Source organism: Meles meles, chromosome 2 (assembly GCF_922984935.1).
Source record: "Meles meles chromosome 2, mMelMel3.1 paternal haplotype, whole genome shotgun sequence".
Classification (NCBI taxonomy): domain Eukaryota; kingdom Metazoa; phylum Chordata; class Mammalia; order Carnivora; family Mustelidae; genus Meles; species Meles meles.
In genome coordinates this window covers 120284981-120308845 of record NC_060067.1, presented here as the reverse complement: position 1 = coordinate 120308845, position 23865 = coordinate 120284981, and the positions used below count along the sequence as shown (strand labels likewise).

Below are 23865 nucleotides of genomic sequence, written 5' to 3'. Positions count from 1 at the left end.
CCTTTCCCTATCCAGTAATTGATATAATGTACTCTCTTCACTTAAGAAAATTTCAGGTGGGGGGAGGTCTGTATTCTAAGGTAGAAATCTGCATTATTCCCATATTGCTACTTTCCTTAGCTATTCTTACAGGTGGACATTAGATTAGTTATATCCAGTTTGGGTTTTGATTTGAAGTGTGATAAATTAAAGGTTAATTTGGGAAGAATTAACACTTTTGTGGTATTTAGTCTTACCATCTAAAGGCCTGTTTTAATTTGATTTTGTTTTTCCTTTTCACATAGATTACACATATTTTTTATTAGAGGTTTTTATAAATATTTTGATTTATTTCTATTGTGAAAGTCTTTCCATGTGTTTTGACCATTATTGGTACCTAGAAATAGTTAATGGTTTTTCTATTTATCTGGCATCTGGTCAGTTGCTCAGATTTATTCAATAATTTTCAGTTGATTCTCTTAGGTTTTCTATATATAATTATTTGCCTGAAAAAAAAATTTTCCCCAATAATTATATATCTTATTTGTTTTATTCATTTTTGCTTCCTTACTAGATAAACCTAGAAGGATATTAAAGGAGTCTCTTATTCCTAGAGATAAGAAATATTGAATTTTATTAGTTTTTGCTTCTATGAAGATAATCCTATGATTAAGATAATCATTGACTTCTTATGTAATACATTATTTTGATTTTCCCTTTTGGTTGCCTGGCCCCAATGATGATTAATAGTACATTAAGGTTTAACTCTGCTATTGCAATAAGCAACAGGTCAGAGCTGCCTGCCAGTCCTTAAGGAAAAGCAGCATAATTTCACTTTTGCGTAATTTTAACCCTTAAGAGAAATGGAAGAAAATTCATCTGAGTTTTTAATTTTTAAGGGTGGGGTCTTTAATTTTTAAATTATTTTGCTTCATTCAGGATGCCCAGATATAAACTTGAAGTAGCCTTTTTTTGGATAGGCATAATATCACATTAAAAGTCTTTTATCTCTTCTGGGAGGAAATCAAAATCTGGTTTTATATTGAGGAAACCAAAACGAGATAGGTTATTGAATTTCCTCTTTCTAAATTAAAGATGATATTCTTCCCTGATGAGGAATCATAAACTTAAGAATATAATGATGTCCATCCCCCCTCTTTTGTACCTGGGAAGGAGGATTGAATTTCCAATCAGTGCCTTTATGTTTCATGTAATAAAAAAATAATAAAATGATAGCTGAAATTTCTTGAGCACTGAGTGTGTGTCAGACACTATCCTGTAGACTTTATGTATTAACTGACCTGTTCTCCATAATTGTGAGGAAGGGGCTGTTACTACCCCTTTTATAGAAGGAGAAACTGAAACAGACCAACTGAATTGCCTAAGGTTCATTGCTTATAGGGGCAGAGCTGGGATTTGATTGCAGGAAGGCAGAGTATTTGCGTCCTTTTGTTTTTTGAAAATACTGTTTTATTAACACTACAGTGGTAAACAACTTTATGTTTATGTTTCTTTATAGATCACTGAGTCACACAAAATTCAAAACCCACAAAGAAGCTAAGAGTCTTTACATTTAATGTGTCCTTCCTGAAAATCCTTAACTGTATACCAGTCTGTCCTCAAGCAGTACAATTTGAATATGCACCATTTTTTAAATTTAATATGTCACATTTACATAGCAAAATAATGAAGGCACAGCTAATACAAGCAAACTTAAACCCTTCTACTTCTGAGCTGGGGATGGGGACACACACTTGGATTGGTTCTTCAAGTATTTATTTTTTCCAAACATTAGCTTCATTGAAGAGTTCTGATAATTTTCACAGCTACATTCTAAAAGCTACATGACAAAGACGACTTCACAAGGATCAAACTACATAACACTGAAAACATGCTTTACAGGAGTTGCTACATTCTACATCTTTTCAAGTAAATTAATATTTCTAGAATGCTAGGTAAAGGGATTTAATACTTAAACATTTTGGTTTTTTTTTGTTTTTACACCTTTGTAAATAGACACTACCAAGAAAACACATAAACATGAGACTGTAAATAACGAACACATATGTTGACAGTATAATACAGGTTATACACCCTCCTTCTCAGAACCATGTTGCTTCTCTAAACTCACATATTCAGAACATTCTTTAGAATTTGAAGTGGCAGTTTTCCAAGCCTCATTAAACAGTACTGTCATGATCTCCAACACAGGCTTCCACAATTCCATCACTCTTCTCCGAAGTGTAAAGCTGATGGGTTACAAAAGCAAAGTCTTAAAGATGAGATTCTTCCGGGTTCTGTTTTTTCTGCACTGGAAAATGTCCGGACTAAAGAAACTGAAGAGTTAAGCGTTGAGAACATGTTCAGTCTTGGTCTGGGTGTTTTGTGTGTAGTGTGATGACAGTGGAATGACTAGGTTTCAAAGTGACATTCTTTACTTCACATCTACTTGACACCCTTAATGAGTCTCAATTGCAGTCCGTGCAGAAGAGATCATGAAAAAAATAATTTTAAATATAACTTGTTTTCTTCAACACCTTTTGATATATTTATTGTGTTCAAAATGAAAAATTTGAAACGGGCTGGCCAGGATCTGATTGCTTCAATTTAATATAATTTTAGGTAGGAACGCCAGAATTGATTTACATTGTATTTTGGTCCCAAACCTGAGCCTTATTAAGTCCACCAATATTGAAAAAAAAAATAGTGATTTTGTTTTCGTCGTCATTCTCCTCCTCAATCTCTGCCCCCGCTTATTTCTTGGCGTCATCAGGCACTGCAGAGTGGGGACCCTCATCTTTGGCCGCCGCCGCCTCTGCCGCAGCTTCCTCCTCCTCCTCCTCCTCCTCTTCCCCCTCCTCCTCATCCTCGTACTCTTCCTCGTCGTCGTCCTCCTCCTCCCCCTCCAAGGTCCATGCACACCCCTCCATCTCACCGGTGAGCTCCTGGATCTTGGCAAGTAGGGGCTTATAGATGTCGTTATACTTTTTTTCCAGAGCCTGAAATTCCTTATCAAATTTGGCTTCTATCTTATCGCATCGCTTCTGCAGCTTTTTGAGGGCCAGGACTCGGCATTTCACCGAATTAGGCAGGCTCTCGATAAAGTCATTTTTAGGCTTTGGTGCATTCTCCGCGGGGGTCTGGGGCTCCTCCGCCGTCTGACCAGCCGCGCTGTCGGAGTCACCGGCCGCGCTGTCAGAGTCTCCCCCCTGCGCACCGCCTTCCGCCATTACCTCCTCCGCTGCCGCGGCCGCCTCCGCTGCCGCCGCCGCTGCCGCCGCCGCCGCCTGGCTTGGCTCCGCGGGCCCCTGGTTTTCCGAGTCAGCCATGATACCGGGGAAGCTGCAGAGGTCTAGGGTGGCTCCCGGAGAGACCTGCACCCGAGCTGCACTAGAAAGATCTTGCGGATGCGGCAAGTGGCGGTGACGTCGGCCGCGGCAGTGACGTCGGCCGCGGCCCCGCCCTTTTCTCGCCAGCCCTTGACTGGCTCCCTGCAATCAGCTGACGGCCTTGCCCCCCACACTGCGCCAGCTTCCCCGTGTTGCTACCCTGCCATCTCCCTAGCACTGCAGCTGACGTCAAAACTGGTGTCTTGGTTACCCTGCCCCCCATCCGCCCACATACCTGTCTCCCCCACCCCCCATAAAGCTGGGCTGGGAATGGCAGCAGGTGTCCAAGGCCCCTTCTTAGGAAATGCTTGGATGGCCTCAGCCCTTTTCAGTTTGCTCCTCTAGGCCACTCCGGTCCTTCTCTACAGCGGTCAGGACATCTGTCTTGGCCTTTGTCTGCATGACCCATGCGGGCATTGGTCTGGTGTCGCTGGCTTACTCTTGTGGAGTCGGCTTTGTCACCTCTCCGATTCCTGCGAATTCCTTTCCAGAAAGCGAGGGCATGGGAGAGCTGACTCCCTCCTACGGATTCGGGGAGCTGGGTGCACGTGTGTGGAGAGGGCCGCTTGTGTGCCCACATGCCCACTCAGCAGCCCTCGTTGGTCATTCCTCGGCTTAGCGGCATATATATGCGGGGCAAGGTCTCTTAGCGAGATGGACCTCAGAGCAGTTTCGGAGCCATTTGGATAGGAAATCTCAGGACCCTTGGTATTCTGGAGTATGTTCTAGAAGGTCCCTCAGAATCTTTGGCCTGCGGACAGGAATAAAGCTGGAGGAAGGCTGAAGAAAAGCAAGTCCTTCTGACGCCTGGGGTCCAGGGCAAGGGCCACGTCTTCTCCATGTTAAAGCATGTGTTCAGGAGCGCTGCTCACTGGGGACACGAAGACACTCCTGTGTGCTCACAGACATGGGCCCCCAAGGCACTCCACAGTTCAGCATCTACTTGCAGTCTTGCTGGTGATTTGTATCTGAGAACATTTAAAAAAAGAAAAAGAAAAAGGTCTTAAAAAGAGAGAAATCTCCTTTAATAGCAAAGCGAGTCGTCATTTTATTTTACTTCCTTACCTTGCTTGTAAGACCCAATGATAGCTTCTTGAATAAGGATGAGGGCTCATATTTTAGGTATGGAAGAAGACATGATCCTTCCAGGGATTCCTTAGGAATGTTTTCAAATTCAGTGTTATTGATTCAAATGTTTGTCTTTCACTATATTGGGACTTGCTGAAGCTCTTCCATCAAGCATATGAATGTTAAGAAATTACTTCCCCAAGTACATTAGGTGTTATCTTATGGTTTTTAAGAATATTAAATTATCTAATAATATGTAAAGCACTTAGTGCTGACACATAGCAAGCACAATGTGTTTCAGTGGTTTTTTTTTATTTTTACAAACTACATTCATTAATATGCAAGAATAACCTGCAGTAATATTCCCTTTTAAAAGGACATTTTAGTGCCCTTCCCCAAAGAAAGGAACCATTTACAAAATGCCTGATATATTGCAAATAGCAAACATTCTAGGTTTTTTTGTTTATGTATTTGTGATTCTTGTTTTCTATTTTACTTTCTTAATTCTGCTGCAGATAATTTACTTTTCCTTTTCTGTTACCATTTGTAGTGACTGGGTTTTATTGTTAAGGCTGGTGTTTTAGTTTTAGCTCTGCCGGAATACAATGTGACAACACATCTAGATTTAGTTGGCTGACACTATCCATATTCTATATATCACCCATTGTTAGAAGGTGATCCCCCAAACTAAGAAGGCACGTTGAGATCAGAAAATGAAGCAGGCTACTTCAAACAGTTGACACAGAGTTTTATTCAGGGTGACTTACTGGTAGGGGGATCAGGAAGAAGACAAGCCATGGTAGTTGCAGAGTTACTCTCCACAAAATCCAGACCTTCGTGCCCAGATTCTGGAGTGAGGAGATGCACAGAAGGGCACTGTAGTGAGATTTGAGGGTTTGCATACACCTCAAAGGACTTGCATGCAACTAAGTGCTAGCTGACCTTTAATTTGATCTTGTGATACTACCTGTGCATGAGGAAGGGGAAAGACCATTTTTTCTCTAACAGATTCATGGGAGGCCAAAGCGGGCCTCCCCAATCTGGGCCTTGGTGGGGAATTCTAAGGTATATATATTAATTTCCAAGGGCCCTGAAACATGGAGCACCAAGAGTGGTCACAGCAAACATGAGCAGATGGAGGGCCAAAGATGGAGTCCGTCTTGTTAGCACTCCTAGCCCGTCTATTCCATTTACCATCTGTTGATGGTTGCAAGTACCTTGAGGTTAGGAATGCTTTTTGACATTTTAAAGATAAGGAACTTAGAAGCAGAAAAATAAAGTGAAATAAATATTTTGTTACTATATGTATTACTTGATTGGCAGAATCAGAGGCAGAAACGGGGCTTTCTAATGCTTATAGTGTAGAGGTTGTGACAGCCCAAATTTTAATAAAATCCATTTGACCTACTTGACTTGCTTGAAACAAATAGGATGTGTTCATCTTTCAGGATGTTTATGTTGCTGTCTAAAAAACTCAAAATTTAGTGTTAAGCAGGCTACTTTTTTCAAATGTTCTGTTCTTTTGAGATAATTCACAAAAGAATAAATATATTGTGTATAATAAAAAGATAATTGTATTAATCGATGTGTAATAAAATTCACTTTGCTTTGGCAAATACAGTGATGTAAACACTACACTAATTGAGATGTAAAATAGTAACATCATCCCAAAAAACCCCTTCATAGGCCTTCCCTTCGGTCCAGCCCTGGTGATCACAGGCCCATCTCTAAAATTTTTTTTTCCAGAATGTCCAGAAACAGAAGCATATGTGTGTAGGGTTTTGAGTCTGGCCTTTTGTATGGCATAATGCATTTGAGATTCATCCATGATGTTATGTACACTAGTAGTTTGTTCCTTTTCATTACTGAGTAATATTCTCCTTTAGTTGTTTCTCATTTTTTGTGATTACAAAAAATGCTACAGTAAATATAAGTTTTTATTTCTCCTGGTTATGTACCTAGAAGTAGACCTGTTTGGTCATGTGGTAAATGTATATTTAACTTTTTAAGAAAGTTCCACAGTTTTCCAAAGTGACTATACCATTTTGCTTTCACACCACAGGGTATGAGTTCAATTACTCTACATTGTCAACAGCATTTGGTATCATTGGGCTTCTCCCCTTACCCCTCCAATCTAATAGGTGTGTGTGGTAACCTTAACGGCTAATGATGTAGAGTATCTGCCAATGTATGTATGTGTCATTCATAGATGTTCTTTGATGCAATGTCAGTTTATATCTTTTGCCCACTTTCTGAGTTTTTTGTTTTCTTATTTTTAATTGGTTTTATATATTCTAGATACAAGTCCTTGTGAAATACTTTCTTCCAGTCTATGGCTGTCTTTTTCTTAAAAAAAAAAAAAAAAAAACAGAAATTTAAAATTTTGATAATTTTTTTCTTTTTTCTTTTATGGATTGGGTTTTTGGTGTCATGTTTAAAAGTTCTTTGCTAAATCCAAGACTGTAAAGATTTATTCCTATGTTTTCTTTCTTTCTTTCTTTTTTAAAGATTTTATTTATTTGACAGCAGGAGAGAGAGAGCACGCACACAAGTAGAGTGGCGGGCAGAGGGAGAGGGAGAAGCAGGCTCTCTGCTGAGCAGGGAGCCCGATGCAGGGCTCGATCCCAGGATCCTTGGGATCATGATCTGAGCGGAAGGCAGCCCCTTAGTGGACTGAGCCACCCAGACATCCCTCTTTCTTTTATTTTTTGTTTAAATTCAGTTAATTAACATATAATGTATTATAAGTTTCAGAGGTAGGGTTCAATGACTCATCATTGGATATAACACCCAGTGCTCTTTATATCACATGCCCTACTTAATGCCCATCAATCTGTTACCCCATCCCCCCACCTCCCTCCCCTCCAGCAACCCTCAGTTTGTTTCCTATGATTAAGAGTCTCTTATGGTTTGTCTCTCTCTCTGATTTCAGCTTATTTTATTTTTCCCTCCCTTCCTCTGTGCTCTTCTGTTTTGTTTCTTAAATTCCACGTATGAGTGAAATCATATGATAATTGGCATTCTCTGATTGACTTATTTCGGTTAGCATAACACCGCTAGTTCCATCCACATTGTTGCAAATGACAAGATTTCATTTTCTTGATGGCTGAGTAGTATTCCATTTTGTGTGTGTCTGTGTGTGTGTGTGTGTGTGTGTGTGTGTGGTATCCCACATCTTCTTAATCTATCCATCTGTTGATGGACATATAGACTCTTTCCATAGTTTGGCTATTGTGAACATTGCTGCTATAAACATTGGGGTGCAGGTGTGTCTTTGGATCACTATATTTGTATCTTTGGGTTATATGCCTTGTACTGCAATTACTGGGTCATAGGGTAGCTCTATTTTCAACTTTTAGAGGAACCTCTATACTGTTTTACAGAGTGGCTGCACCACCACTGCATTCCTACCAGCAGTGTAAGAGGGTTCCCCTTTCCAACATTTGTTGTTTCTGGTGTTAATTTTAGCCATTCTGACTGGTGTGAGGTGGCATCTCGTTGTGGTTTTATTTTGTATTTCCCTGGTGATGCTGAGTTGTGTTGAGCATTTTTTCATGTCTGTTGGCCATTTGGATGTTTTCTTTGAAGAAATGTCTGTTCATGTCTTCTGCCCATTTCTTGGTTGGATTATTTGTTCTTTGGATGTTGAGTTTGATAAGTTCTCTGTAGATTTTGGATACTAACCCTTTATCTGAGCAAACATTTGTAAAAATCATCTCCTGTTCTGTCAGTTGTTTTTTGGTTTTGTCAGCTGTTTCTTTTGCTTTGCTGTGCAAAAGCTTTTTATCTTGAGAAGTCCCAGTGGCTCATTTTTGCCTTTGTTTTCCTTGCCTTTGGAGACATGTCTAGCCAGAAGCTGCTGCAGCCAAGGGCAAAGAGGTTGCTGCCTGTGTTCTCTTCTAAGATTTTATTGGTTTCCTATATCACATTTAGGTCTTTCATCCATTTTGAATTTATTTTTGTATATGGTGTAAGAAAATGGTTCATTTCATCCTTCTGCGTGTGGCTGTCCAATTTTCCCAATACAATTTGTTGAAGAGACTGTTTTCCATTGGATATGCCTTCCTGCTTTGTTGAATATTTTTGGACCATAGAGTTGAGGGTCCATTTCTGGGCTCTCTATTCTGTTCTATTGATCTATGTGTCTGTTCTTGTGCCAGTATCATACTGTCTTGATGATTACAGCTTTGTAATAGAGCTTGAAGTCGGGTGTTGTGATGCCACCAGCTTTGGTTTTTTCCTTCTTCAACATTCCTTTGGCTATTCCAGGTCTCTTCTGGTTCCATGTAAATTCTAGGATTATTTGTTCCAGCTCTAAGAAAAATATTGATGACATTTTGGTAGGGATTGCATTGATCCTATAGATTGTTCTGGGAAGCATAGACATTTTCACAATATTTGTTCTTCCAGTCCATGAGCATGGAACATTTTTCCATTTCTTTGTGTCTTAGTTTCTTTCATGAGTGTTTTATAGTTTTCAGAGTACAGATTCTTTGCCTCTTTGGTTAGGTTTATTTCTAGGTATCTTATGGTTTTTAGTGCAACTATAAAATGGGGTCAATTCCTTAATTTCTCTTTCTTCTGTCTCATTGTTAGTGTATAAAAATGCAACTGATTTCTGTGCATTGATTTGGTATCCTACCACTTTGCTGAATTCCTGTATGAGTTGTAGCAATTTTAGGATGGTGTCTTCTGGGTTTTCCACATAGAGATCAGGTCATCTGTGAAAGAATGACAGTTTGACTTCTTTGCCAGTTTGAATGCCTTTTATTTCTTTTTGTTTTCTGATTGCTGAGGCTGGGACTTCTAGTACTACGTTGAACTACAGTAGTGATAGTGGACATTCCTGCCATGTTCCTGACCTTAGGGGAAAAGCTCTCCGTTTTTCCTTGTTGAGAATGATTTTCGCTGTGGGCTTTTCATATATGGCTTTTATGATATTGAGGGTATGTTCCTTCTATCCCTATGCTGTGCAGAGTTTTAATCAAGAAATGGTACTGTACTTTGTAAAATGCTTTTTCTGCATCTGTTGAGAGGATCATATGGTTCTTGTCCTTTCTTTGTTTAATGTGATATATCACATTGATTGATTTGTGAATGTCAACTTCCCTTGCAGCCCAGGAATAAATCCAACTTGGTCATGGTGAATAATCCTTTTAATGTGCTGTTGGATCCTATTGGCTAGTATCTTGGTGAGAATTTTTATATCCATGTTCATCAGGGATATTGCTCTGTAATTCTCCTTTTTGGTGGGGTCTTTGTGTGGTTTTGGGATGAAGGTAATGCTGGCTTCATAGAAAGAGTTTGGAAGTTTTCCTTCCATTTCTATTTTTTGAAACAGCTTCAGAGAATAGGTACTAATTTTTCTTTAAATGTTTGGTAGAATTCCCCTTGGAAGCCATCTGGCCCTGGACTCTTGTTTGTTGGGAGATTTTTGATTACTGCTTCAATTTCTTTGCTGGTTATGCATTTGTTCAGGTTTTCTGTTTCTGCCTGTTTCAGTTTTGGTAGTTTTACTCTCTAGGACTGCATCCATTTCTTTCAGATTGCCTAATTTGTTGGCATATAGTTGCTCATAATGTGTTCTTAAAATTGTTGGTATTTCTTTGGTGTCGGTTGTGATCACTCCTCTTTCATTCATGATTTTATTTATTTGCGTCCTTTCTCTTTTCTTTTTGATAAATCTGGCCAGGGGTTTATCGATCTTATTGGTTCTTTCAAAGAATTAATGCTCCTAGTTTTGTTGATCTGTTCTACTGTTCTTTTCGTTTCTAGTTCTTTGATTTCTGCTCTAATCTTTATTAATTCTCATCTCCTGCTGTGTTTGGGCCTTTTTGCTCTTCTTTCTCCAGCTCCTTTAGGTATGGTTGTGTTCTATATTTCTTGTTTCTTGAGAAAGGCTTGTATTGCTATGTATCTCCCTCTGAAACGTACCTTCGCTGCGTCCCAAAGGTTTTGAACAGTTGTGTTTTCATTTTCATTTGTTTCCATGAATTTTAAAATTCTTCTTTAATTTCTGTTTTGACCCATTCATTCTTTAGTAGGATGCTCTCTAGCCTCCAAGTTTTTGAGTTCCTTCTAACTTTTCTCTTGTGATTGAATCCAAGTTTCAAAGCATTGTGGTCTGAAAATGTGCAAGGAATGATCCCAGTGTTTGGGTACCAGTTGAGACTTGATTTGTGACCCACATGTGATCTGTCTGGAGAATGTTCCATATGCACTAGAGAAGAATGTGTATTCTTTTGCTTTAGGATGGAATGCTCTGACTATATCTGTGAAGTCCATCTGGTCCAGTGTGTCATTCAAAGCCCTTGTTTCCTTGTTGATCTTCTGCTTAGATGATCTGTCTATTGTAGTGAGGGGGGTGTTAAAGTCCCCTAATATTATTGTATTATTATTATTAATGTGTTTCTTAAATTTTGTTATTAATTGGTTTATATGGCTGCTCCCAAGTTAGGAGCATAAATATTTACAGTTGTTAGATTTTCTTGTTGGATAGACCCTTTAAATATGATATAGTATCCCTCTTCATCTCTGTTAGTCTATGGTTTAAAATCTAATTTTTCTGATCTAAGGATTGCTACTCCAGCTTCCTTTTGATGTCTTTTAGCATGATAAATTGTTCTGCACCCCCCTCATTTCAACCTTGAGTCTCTTGTAGACAGAATATTATTTATTTGCCAGAGAGAGAGATCACAAGTAGGCAGAGAGGCAGGCAGAGAGAGAGGAGGAAGCAGGCTCCCTGAGGAGCAGAGAGCCCGATGCGGGGCTCGATCCCAGGACCCTGAGATCATGACCTGAGCCGAAGGCAGCGGCTTAATCCACTGAGCCACCCAGGCGCCCCTAGACAGAATATTAATGGATCTTGCTTTTTAATCTAATCTGATACCCTGTGTCTTTTGATTGGAGCATTTAGTGCATTTACAATCAGAGTAACTATTGAAAGAAAAATATGGGATGCTTCACAAATGTGTGTCATCTTTGCACAGGGGCCATGCTAATCTTCTCTGTATCATGTGCTGCCGAAGTGAGCACCCTATGTTTTCTTCTAGAAGTTTTATAACTTTAAGTTTTAGACCGTGGTCCTTATTGAGTTAGCCTTTATAATGGTGTGAGGTGTATGGATATTATACCCTTTGCATATGGTATTGTCTTGATCCAGCACTGTTTATTGAAAACACTATCTGTTGAATTGCTTTTGCAAAGTTCTTGAGCATTAAGTGACCATATTTGTGTGGGTTTATTTCTGGGCTTTCTGATTCTGTTGCATTGATTTATATGTCTGTCCTTTCACCAACACTACACTTGACAACTGTAACTTTATAATAAGTCATGAGATTAGGTAATGTTCAGTTCTCTAACTTTGTTCTTTTTTTAAAATTGTGTTGGCTCTTCTAATTTCACCTTTCTATACTAATTTCAGAATCAGCAAACTTTTTCAAAGACCCTTGTAGTTTGAATTCAGACTTTTAAAAACCATTGGCAATGGATATAGTACTTGCTCTTTCAAATTTATGTGTTTTAAAATGTCACCTCATTTAATACATTATATGTTAATTTTAAAAATCACAGTTAAAAAAAGAAACTATATTAAAAAAATAAGTCAAGTGATCAATTATGGGAAAGAAATTCTGTAACAAGGTGCTTACTGCTTAGTTTGTGCTAAAGGTTTAAATCTGGGAAATAGAAATAGAAATATTTATATATAGAATAAATAGAAAATGGGAATAGAAATATGGGAAATATTTATAGACAATAGAAATTTTCTATTTTCTATAGAAATAGAAAAATGGGAAAAGAAATGACAGTCTTTTTAATGGTTGGATGTCACCATCATCTTTTCATTACTGTTATTTTCAGTATGCCAAATTGTATCTTAGGACTTTTTGGCACTTCACATATATCTTTTAAATTAGGCTTTGGAAAACCTGAAGGTAGTTTTCATAGTCTTCCAACAAAATGGAGTTTTATAAAAATACATTATATGTTTATTAAAAAAAAAAAATTTGGAAGGGGAGGCAAACCATAAGAGACTATGGACTCTGAAAAAACAACCTGAGGGGTTTGAAGGGTCAGGGGTAGGAGGTTGGGGGAACAGGTGGTGGGTAATGGGGAGGGCACGTTTTGCATGGAGCACTGGGCGTTGTGCAAAAAGAATGAATACTGTTACGCTGAAAAAAAATAAATAAAATAGAAGAAAAAAAATAAATAAATGAAAAACTTCTCTTGATTAAGCAAAATAAAATTGTATATAGGCAAAAAAAAAAATGTCACCTCATTTAAAATGTCTGGTTTTGTGGGCTTTATGGACTCTAGTATATAATTGGGACTTCTGTAACACAGAATTGTGAATAAAGTAAATGAGCTATCTTGTTGTGAAACCTTGATCTCCGCATATTGTAATTTCACATGTAGCTGTCATACTAGAAATGAAAGAATCAAGGCAGGACAAAGAGAGGGCACTTAGGTGAAGTGATTGGGAGCACAGGTCTGTATTCAGACATCTGGCTTCAAGTTCTGTCCCTGTCCATGTACTAGCTGTTTGTCTTGGATTCAGTTCTGAAATTGGAATAATGACAATTTGCTTGGAAATTTTTGAAAATGGAAAATAATTGAAAATTTATCTCTGCAGTCTCAAAAAGCTGTTGTCTTAAAATTTGTGTATTTTTTTTTATTGGGACATAATTCTCATACAATTCACTCAAAGGTAGTTTTGCCTATTTGCCGAGATAGTGTGTATCTAAGAATTTATTGCTGTGACTAGCACCTAATATACTCTGTAACTGTTAATGATCATTATAAAAGAAAAGAATGTGTTGAGAGCAATAGTGATTGACATATAGAGATTAGAGTCTCTGTATGAGTTTGCTAGGGCTGATGTAACAATGTTCCACCACTAAGTGGCTTAATGATTTTTTGTCTCCATTCAAGAACAAAGTGTTGGTAAGGTTGATTACTTCTGAGGCTTCCCTCCTTGGCTTGCAGATGGCCATCTTCTCCTTTTCTCTCTTTGCATTGTCTTCCCTCTGTGCATGTTTCTGAGTCCAAATTTTCCCTTCTTATAAGGACACCAGTCATGTTGGATTAGGGCTTGGCCTGATGACCTAATATTAACTTGATTACCTCTGTAAAGATCCTGTATCTAAATAAGGTCGCCTTCTGAGGTACTGGGGTTAGAACTTCAATATATGAATTTTAGACAGTTCAACTCATAACACTCCATCCTCCAATCCCCAAAAGTCATGTCCTTCTCACCTATAAAATATAGTCACCCTATTCCAACATCCCCCAAAGTCTTAACTTATTCCAGCATCAACTCTAAGTCCAAAGTCTCATTCATGATGCTTAGTTTTAGGTGTCAGCTTGGCTGGTCTATGGGATACCCAGATATTTAGTTGGATATTACTCTGGGTATGTCTGTTAGGGTGTCTGTGGATGAGGTTAACATTTGAATGGGAAATTGAGTTAAGCATTGCTGTCCCTTATGTGCGTGGGTCTCATCAGTTGACGCCCTGAACAGAACAAAAAGGCTGAGTAAGAGGTAGTCCTCCTGACTGACTGCCTTTAAGCTGGGACCTCAGTGTTTTCCTTCCTACAGACTGTCGCGGGAGCATCAACCCTTCCTGAGTCTCAAGTCTGCCTGCCTTTGCACTAGTAGAATGACACCATTGGCTCTCCTGGCTCTGCAGCTTTCTGACTACAGATCTCAGAACTTGTCTGCCGACATTTATATACATGTATGTGCACACACATGCACACACACCTGCTGGTTCTGTTTCTCTGGAGAACGTTGGCTAATATATCATGTAAATATCACCTGAATCAGGTAGGGGTGAGATTCAGAGTTTGATTAATCCTGAGGTACAACCCTTCTACAGCTGTGAAGCCAGATAGGTTATCTGCTTAATGATCATGGGCACAGGCGTAGGATGAACATTCCCTTTGTAAAAGGGAGACATCAGGAGAAAAGAGGTCATATGTCCCAAGCAAGTCTTAAGCCCAACAGGGAAAATTTCACTAAATTTTGAGGCTTGGAGAATAATCCTCTTTAGGTCTAGGCTGTGTCCTCTGGCCCACGGGGCTGGCGACCCTGCTCCGGGACAGGAAGCTACTGGCTGGTTCCTCCACCTAGGCCCATGGCAGCAGTGATAGGATCACTGGACTCTGATTTGCCTTTGAGGCCATTTTTCCCTTTTCTTAAAAGGTAACACCTGTTTGCAACCATTTGGTTCTGTAGGTTCATTTCATACCAGTAGAATCCCAGAGTCCAGTAGCCTTCCTTCGTTTTGTCCAGCTCTGCTTCTTTGGTGCAAACTGGCAGTGTTTCTATTCTTGAATTTTAAAAAAACAACAACTTTGTTGGCTTCTCAGGCAGTTCTTGGGGGTCCAAGTCATCAGACAAGAGGGTTCTTCACAAATCTTTCTCAGATAACCACATTTCTATTCCTAGCTTCTGCTGAGATGATTGATAGGATTCCTGAATCCACATGCTTGATCTCTTCAAATCATGGTTCAGCCATACCCTTGGCCCTATTTCCAGAGGGTGTTATCTGGATAGGCTTAAGAATTTTCCAAACCTTGAAGTTATAATTCCTTTCTGCTTAACAGTTCCTCCTTCAATTTATCCTTTTCCTCTTTCATTTTACTCTGAACAGTACAAAGAAACCAGACCACACACCTTCAGTACTTCGCTAGGCAACCTGCTGAGTCAAATATCCAAGTTTATCGCTTAAATTCTCCAAAACACTAGAACATAATTTGGCCAAGTTCTTTGCCACTTTATGACAAGATTGCCTTTCCTCTAATTTCCAATAAATAACATGTTCCCCATTTCCATGTGTGACATCGCCAGAAGCATTTTAATATTCATATTTCTTGCCAAATTCTGCTTATGATGAATGTTTATTTTCTGACAACAAAAGCTTTCTCTACAGCTCTCCTCTTTTCATTCTGAGCCTTCACCAGGATTTCCTTTGCTGTTTCTATCAACTGTCTCTTCAAGGCAGTTTAGGCTTTTTCTATCACTGCCTCAAAACTCTGACAGCCTCTACCCATTACGCAGTTCCACAGTCATTCTGCCTTTATAGGTAGTTGCTATTACAGTACCCGCTTCCTGGTATGAAAATCTGTATTAGGCTTCTCCAGAGAACAGAGCCAGTGGGAGATGTATATACATGCATATATACTTTCACAGTTACACACACACCCACCCCATGCAGGTTCACAGCTGTGGAAGAATTTTACTTCAGGATTAATCAAACTCCCAGGTTCACCCATACCCAATTTAGATGATGTCTGCATCATGTATCAGGCTTCTCCAGAGAACCAGAACCAGTCGGGAGCACTGTGTGTACATTTCATGTACATACGGGTGGGCAGACAAGGCCCGGGAGCTGCAGTCAGCAGGCTGCAGACCCCGCAGAGCTAGTGGTTGTAGTTCTAGTGCGAAGGCAGGCGGGCTGGAGGCTCAGGAAGGGCTGGTGCTTCTGGTAGAGTCTGTAGGCAGGAAAACAGTGCAGCCCCAGCCCCAAGGCCACATATATGTGTGTATATACACACATATATGTATGTATACATACATATAGAGAAATGAAAGACAAACAAAGAGACTGATCCTTGGGTATCTGCCCATGTGATTGTGAGGCTGGCTGTTGAGAATGTTCAGGGCGGGCTGGCAGGCTGAAAATTCTGGCAGGAATGGAGGCTGCAGTGTAGATGCCAGAGTCTTTCCTCTTTGGAGGGTGTGGAGGACCTCAGGCTTTTGAGGCCTTCAGCTGATTGGATGAGGACCCCCTACTTCATGAAGACTGATCGGCTTTACTCAACGTCTCCTGATACAGATGTTAATCCTATCTAAAAAATACCTTCACAGCACTGTCTTGACTGGTGTTTGACTAAGTTAACTGATTATTGTAGCCTAGGCAAGTCGGCACATAAAATTAACCATCACCATCTATAATAAAAAAAATCATGTTGATGGTGATTCTCTGAGGCAGTTGTACCAGGAAAGTCCTCTTAGTTTTATCCCGTGGGTTTTGAGAAAATAGTCCATCAGATGCGGTGTGAGAAACTTTGAGAATCTGTGGTAAAGATGTGTAATAATCTTTCTGTGTTAGTAGCTTTTATTTAAAAAAACTGAACATTCAGCCCATTTTAAAGATGAGAAAAGAGAGGCTTAGTAGTTAGCATAGAGGACATGGCAGAGCCTGGGTTTGAATCCCTGTCTGCTTCACTGCTCCGCTGTGTGACATGCCTGGTGGCTAGTTAGGGGTGGTGGTCCTGGAAGAAGTGATTGCTTGGAGGAAACCTGAGACGTTCAAGGGTAGTTGTATTAAGTACGATACTACAGTGAAGGAGAAGTAGAAAGGAATCTGTCTTCATAATGTCAGATTTTTTTCATTTTTAGGAAGAAATTTTAAAGTACAGAAAAGTACAGACTAAACTGACAGACAGCTTTGTATCTATGAACCGGAGTAAACGGTGTTTGCTTCAGAGTTTGTAATAAAACAATGACCGAGATTCCCGTGCATCCTCTCACTCCCTTCCTGCTCTTCCACCTTCCTTTCTCACACTGGCAAAACACTGATGAAGTCAATGCCTGTTCTTTCCTGTTTTTATACGTTTATAATGTGTGTATTAAGACCAATTAATTATAGCTTTTATTTTAAAAGATTACCCCACATTTCTTACGTACAGCATATATATAATTTCACACTTACAATAAACAAGATCTTAGAGCCTTAAACCATATAATAATCATTGCTAATATTTACAAAGCAGCCTTGGTTCTAAGAACTTTACATGTATTAACTCATTATTTTTTGTAACAGTTCCTTGGGTTATATACTCTTATTTTTCCCATTTTACAGATGAAGGGATTGAGGCACAGAGATTAAATAACTTACCCAAGATGTAAGTAGCAGAGGCACCACCTCTTATAGTTAGGATTGTTACAAATGTTAAAAAAAAACCAAAAACAAAAACTGAGTGGTGCCATCCCACTAACTGAGCAGTCAGTAGTCGGTCCTTTGGTTGCATCTGATGCAGTTAATTGATTCAAGACGGGACTGATGGAAGGGAAAGCAAAATGTAAAAAACAACTTACGTAAATGCTGTCATAATGTACTTAACAATCAAAATCTTGGGTTTCACTCAAACATTGAACTTGAGATTCTGTTCATTTGGATAAATATGGGCCTAGTTAACGCCATCAAAATGCTGTGCTTTATGGTTCCTATCTTATGACCATACCATCTTTTTTTGGTCCATTCTCATATTAATGGATATTTAGTTTTGTGTCTTCCAATTCTCTATATTACAAGAAAATGCTGTGATGAACATCTGTGTATTTGTCTTGTGCACTCTCTCTGGGCCGCCCCCTGGTAGGGGAGTAGCTCAGTTAAAGGGTATTTACAGTTTCAGCTTTTTCCAGATGTTGGCAACTTATTCTCCCAGATGTTTACATCTCAGTTCACAGTTGACATTTCCCACTAGGGGAGACGGAATGCATACCGACAATGGCCAGACTGTGTATGCAAATAGAACTCTGACCTGCAGCCTGCAGAAATGTGCCCAGGAAACCAGCCCCTTATCTACAGTAAGCAGCCCAGGAAGCTGGCTTGCTGTGAGTGCGGCTTGCAGGAAATCACTGTCTTAATTTGCATTTGACTGATTATTAATGAGCTGGAGCCCATTGTATAAGACAGTCCTTTCCAGAAAGGAGTGAAGAAATTACCTTTTAGAATAGGTGAGGATTCCAGGAGCACATGGTTTAACTTTGCTCATTTCTGAAGAGAAGGGAGGCAGCCTAGAATCGTTATCTCAGACTTTTTCTTTAAAGCAGAAAAAGTCTGTTATTTTTTTTTCCAAACTAAATTTTAAGGAGGACAGTAAGCAAGATGAAAACGAGCTCCTCAGGCAAAATGGTTCCACCTGCCTGGCCACCCCCACTTCTCGCCAGTCTCCCCTGCCCCCGGATCACCTGAGACACTGGAGGAATTCTCGGGCTGGCTGGTAATCTCCGGGATGCCTCCTGGCGTGAGAGTTTGATGAAATCCCATTTTTCATCTCTCTCCACCCCAGAACTTCTACAAGATTTCAGGCTAACCATATTCTGTTTCTTTGGGCTTCTGGCAGGCAGGAGTTCGTGGATGCTTACGTGAATTACGTCTTCCAAATCTCAGTTCATGAATGGTACGCAGCCTTCTCCAGTGGCTTCCTGAAGGTGTGTGGTGGCAAGGTGCTTGAGCTCTTCCAGCCTTCCGAGCTGCGGGCTATGATGGTGGGGAACAGCAACTACAACTGGCAGGAGCTCGAAGAGGTGAGTATGGACGTTCCTGTCTTTACCTCTGAGGAAGCAGCTGTGGCCTGCCAGGTGGGCCCAGAGCCTGGTCTCTTTCCAGGTGGGCTGTGGTTGAGGGGGCATTGGAGGCCTCCTAATCTCGGTGGTTATTTCCTCCTCTCCACTGCAAACGGTGCACAAATGTATGTCCTCTATAATATTCTTCTTCTTTAAGATAGGTTTCCCTCTTTGTCTCTTTTGGGCAGACTGCCATCTACAAGGGTGATTACTCAGCCACACATCCCACTGTGAAACTATTTTGGGAAACATTTCATGAGTTTCCATTGGAAAAGAAGAAGAAGTTTCTCTGTAAGTATCAGTCATGTTAACACAGTGCTTGTCCATGCGTTAGTGTTGCCTGTGGTGGAGGGTGATCTACCCCACAAGTCAAGGTCTTGTAAATGAAAAAGAGTAAGTGAAGGAAGTATATCTCCACTTGTTGTGTTAATGAGACCTCAGGCAGACATAGGTGGTACTTCCTTATTTGTTGCCTAATAGGATGTATTGCATGAAAGAAAAGAAGCATTTTGCTGATTTTCAGTTGCTTTTAAAATATTAGTTATTGTATATGTGAATATTATGAAATATCACATTGATAGAATCTAATTCAATTAACTTCCCTTATCTCTCTAGGCTTTTTGAAAATTTTGCAGTGTCTGCTACAGATGTAACTGGGGAGATAGGATTTAGAATAGCTTTATTGCGATATGATCCACAGAGCATACAGTCTACCCAATTAAAGTGTATAATTCAGTGATTTTTAGTATATTCACAGAGATTTGATCCTGTCAGTAATTTGTAGAACATGTTCATCACCTCAGTAGCAGTCATTCCCCATTTCCTCCTGACCTCTCACCCCACCCGGCCCCCCTTACCATCCGTTTTCTGGCTCTGTGGATGTGCCTGTTTGGGACATGTCACATAAATGGAATCATACAAGATATGGTCCGTTGTGACTGGCTAGGGGACATTTGAGAAGGGTAATATATTTGGAAAGGAGAATGAAGCCCAATTTATGTCAACACATTCAGCCTTTCAAAAACAGTTGTAATCTTTGTGTTTGTATATAATCGGGGTCAGAAATTTGCTAGTGAATAGTATACAGTTTTTGTTTATATAAAATAAAACAACATGATTTGAAAGGCAGTCCCTTTTGCTTTATAAGCATGAGCATATCTTAATATTAATGCAAGATGTACCCCCAGATTATATCACTCCCACCGAGTGAGGATGAGAGGAAGTGGGGGGGAGAAGGGGGCTCATACAAGAATGCTTAAAAAAAATAAAGCCCTCCTTCTCCTCTGCCTAGCTCTATTGGCTCTTATGAACAGTGGCTTATAAGTTAAATGACAGGTTAAGGTTTGTCAAATGACAGGTTAAGGAGCTTGTAGTGCTCTAACAACCAAGAGGAGCATAGCCATGGAGATTTCTTAAAAGAGTTTTTTCTGTTCAGAGATCATTAGACTTGTGGAAATTTTTAGTAACTCTATAGATATTGGCAACAATGTTTATATACCACAGCCTCAGGTAATAGGTTTTTTGAAAGTGCTTCTTAACCAGTGACTTCTTTGTAGTAATCCCAGCAATTTAACTCTGAGGTTATGTATTGCTAGAAAACATGGAAAGACAGCTATGTTGGCCTCTCTCTCTCTCTCTCTCTCTCTCTCTTTTTTTTTTGCCAAGTCACAGTGTGTTACAAGAGTGAAATGTCTAATATAACATCATTATTGCTCTTTTGGTTTAAGAAATTTAGGAAAAGGAGCAAACAGATACTACATGGATATTCCCTAGCTCAAGAGCATATACACACAGACCCTTGGCCAGAGGAGATTTCAAGTCCCATAGATGATGGTCTTCTTCCTGGCTTCCCTCTGAGATCAGCTCTTTACCTATGTCAGGAATTCCTTTCCTCTCTGATTTTGTGAAAGCTCCTAACATTTATGAGGATATACATTTGAGGCCATTTTTAATTTGAGGGCATTTTAGGGCATCTTTCATTTAGAGGATGATTTGTGTCCGTGTGATATAATCAGGGTCTGAAATGAACTAATGAAAAACAGAATTTTTAGCCATATAACACCGCCCACCCACCCACACACCCAGGATTTGAAACGCAGTCTCTTGCTTTGTAAGACCAAGCGTAGGTGAATATTCATGCCATCCATATTGGCACCTGGAAGTGTACTTCTCATGCGAGCCACAGGGTGTCATGCCTTCCTCTCCTTTCTGTGCGGGGCTGCAGATAGCAGCTCCTGGGCTGCGTAGCTGGTAATGCCCTTTTCCGTTCTCCTCAGTGTTCCTGACGGGCAGCGATCGCATTCCCATCTACGGCATGGCGAGCCTGCAGATTGTCATCCAGTCCACAGCCAGCGGCGAGGAGTACCTGCCCGTGGCCCACACTTGCTACAACCTTCTTGATCTCCCCAAATACAGCAGCAAAGAGATCCTGAGCGCACGGCTGACCCAGGCCCTTGACAACTATGAAGGGTTTAGTTTGGCTTGAGGCTCCCCAGTGTGCCCCAGATTTCCCTCCCTTCCTCAGTGTCCACAGGGAGGCCCATACAGAAAACCACCGGGAAAGGAGTTCTATTTTTTTATTGTCTGAGTGGGTTGGGACTTTTGCATCCTGAACCTGGTTGATGTGTTTCTGGGCTTGTGAACAGGAAGCGACCTTACTGAAATATCAGGGGTTGGGGATGGGGGTGAAAAATTGGCATTTTTGTTTTTAGACCAAATTACCTAGTAGTGTTCCTTGCACTTGGGAATATGTTGCACTCTGCTGGAAAAAATGGCAGTGGGTTTTTAACCTCTCATTTCCCAAATGTCTCTCTCAGCTCTGCTGTTTCCTCACAGTGCTTCCTGTCCCTCTCATTCCTCCGCAAGAATGATTTTGACTGATGCGCCCTTTCTCACCTGCACATGCAGAACAGCTCCTCTCTCTGCAGACTTGGACATGCTCCTGGCTTGTTGCAGCCCTGCTCTAAGGACTAAGGAGGCAAGGACTACTTCAGAAAGTCCCAAGTCCAGCAAGCTGAATCTGGGTCCCTTATTTCATTATTTTGGCTGAACTCTTGAGAATTCATGGGAGCCTTTATGAACAGATCTTGCTTTAAAAAGAAGTTGTTGAGGGACTAGCAGTCTCTACCTGGCTCTGCCTATTCCTGGACCTGCTTAGAGACGTGTAGAGCAGCTCAGCATTGTAGCTGAGCCGAATTTTGTTTTGTTGTTCAGCCAAGTCCCTTCGACAATAAGGTGAGATGATAGACCCCTACTCCTTCAGTTATCTCGCTTTTGGAGCAAGTTGCATTACTTTTTTAAAGAGTACCTTCTCCAGGGAAAGTAGAATTAATAAATTTCTTGTTCTCTTTCCCTGTCAAATTATGCCCTCTGCCTCTTTCTCTTTCCTTCCTCTCCTTCCCTTTCTCTCTTACTCACTTCATCCCAGTGTTTCCTGACTTAATGCTCCCTTCCTGTCCTTCTAGTGGATGCATGCAGTCTATTTTTTTAATTTCTATTTAAATTGCAAAATTTCTATTTTTTTTCCTTTTCCCTAATTGCTAACACTTAAGGACATTCTTTACTATGGGACTTTTGTTTATTGCATTTGAAATGTTTGTTTACAGTGGGATTTCGGGGGGGGTTGTGTTTAGAGCAAATATATGTATCAAAAATAACATGCTCAACCTACTTCATCATGGGATAAGAAAATTCTACATGATCAAAGAATCCATGTCAGCCTAATTTTAAATTCCTAGTCACTAGAGGAAAGACTTATTTATATAAAATGAAGTATTTATGAACCGTGATACAGCATCAGATCTCAATGAAGGATGTAGATTTTTGCTTTTTTTTTTTTTTAAACTTATTTCAATTGCTAAATTGGTAGTTTTTTCAGTCTTTATAATACAAGATTAAAAAAAGATATACAGTTATATGAAATGTTTATTTTCTATGTGTGTGCATATAGTTCAATATTATGCAATAAATTTGGTGTTTTAACTTAAAATTATTTCTTACTGTATTTGCAGAATGGGTAGCTTGCTTTCAGTAGAATTATCTACTCAAATAATAAAAGGTCAAATTTGGTTCCAGTCATAAGAAAGTAAGACCAAGCACTAGGGAAATGGAGAAGGGAGCAGGGTCAAGGTAGCCTGAAGGGTGGATGGGATTTCTGAAAGTTGTGATAGGTGAAAAGGCATTTCACCTGGAGGGGAAGGATTTAGAGAAGGACAGGAACAATTAGGAGAGCATCCCAGAAAATAGAATAATGGTAAATAAGACTGGGGAAGAGGGAAGAGGTAGCTTTGGGGCTGAGGAGCCAGGCTAAGCAATGGAATTTGAGTTGGTAGCCACGCAGGATTTGTCAAAATGTTCGGAACTTTGGGGTGGGGGTAGGAGGCAGTGATAGGACTTAAGACTGGTTTAAGAAGAAAACTGGATGGGGGTCCATTTGAAGGAATTAGTCCTTCCCATTCTGAGAGCAGTGAGAGAGGTAGAAGTGGAAGTAGAAGAGTCCATTGCAAGAGGATCCAAAATGATAGCGCGGGAAGACCCTCCTCTCTCCTCCATGGACACAAGTCTATGCCAATTTGTACAGCAGTTCCTTCTGAAAAACAACCGAGGGCTTGACAGAACAAATCCTGCACAACAGGGTTGGAGGGACCACATAGACAACGACAGGAGACACAGTAATAAGAACCCCCAATTCCAATGCTGTGAACTGCATTGAGGAGGGAGGAGACTACTCAGGGACTATGAGCAGATTTTTCTGTCCTGGGAGACAGAAAAACTGTGGCTTAAAGGGCAATGAGAATATAAAGGAACGAACCCTCCACCAAACAGTGGGATGCTGGAGAAGCTAGGCAGTGCCACTGTTTATGTTCCCCCTCCACCTTGATAGCACAGAAAGGAGCAGAGTCTGGGTGCCCTAGCCACCACACTGCCCTCAGCCAGCCCTGGATCCCTAGACCCCACATCAGCCCTGGCCACTCTGGGGCCACAGAAAAAAAAGTAAAACATGGTTTCAAGAGCAACTAGAATATAAAGGAGCCAGCCCTAGAGCTCTACCAGTGAGGGAGCTGCAGAAGG

General features: G+C 40.3%; 2 protein-coding genes, 1 non-coding gene and 1 pseudogene across 6 annotated transcripts in view; 2 read left to right on the top strand and 2 right to left on the bottom strand.

The window, feature by feature from the left end:
• HERC3 (HECT and RLD domain containing E3 ubiquitin protein ligase 3) overlaps positions 1-22779 on the top strand; it is a 122307-nt gene extending 99528 nt beyond the window's left edge. For all 4 annotated transcript variants that reach the window (XM_045987936.1, XM_045987919.1, XM_045987926.1 and 1 more), the window contains 3 exons: positions 18573-18756; positions 18984-19086; positions 21072-22779. In XM_045987936.1, the coding sequence (XP_045843892.1) occupies positions 18573-18756; positions 18984-19086; positions 21072-21280 (496 nt within the window). In that variant the 3' untranslated portion in view covers positions 21281-22779. The remainder of the gene's footprint in view (positions 1-18572; positions 18757-18983; positions 19087-21071) is intronic.
• NAP1L5 (nucleosome assembly protein 1 like 5) lies at positions 1427-4307 on the bottom strand. The gene has a single exon (XM_045987958.1). The coding sequence runs from the start codon at positions 3306-3308 to the stop codon at positions 2733-2735; it is 576 nt and encodes a 191-aa protein (XP_045843914.1). The 5' UTR covers positions 3309-4307; the 3' UTR covers positions 1427-2732.
• Positions 11383-11471, bottom strand: LOC123937789 (annotated as a pseudogene).
• LOC123937822 lies at positions 17419-17514 on the top strand. The gene has a single exon (XR_006817604.1). It is a non-coding gene; the product is annotated as a small nucleolar RNA SNORD21 (small nucleolar RNA).
• Positions 22780-23865: the final 1086 nt, after the last annotated feature.

Coding starts and splice junctions, on each gene's coding strand:
- NAP1L5 (XM_045987958.1), bottom strand. CDS start 3,308: ATGGCTGACTCGGAAAACCAGGGGCCCGCGGAGCCAAGCCAGGCGGCG.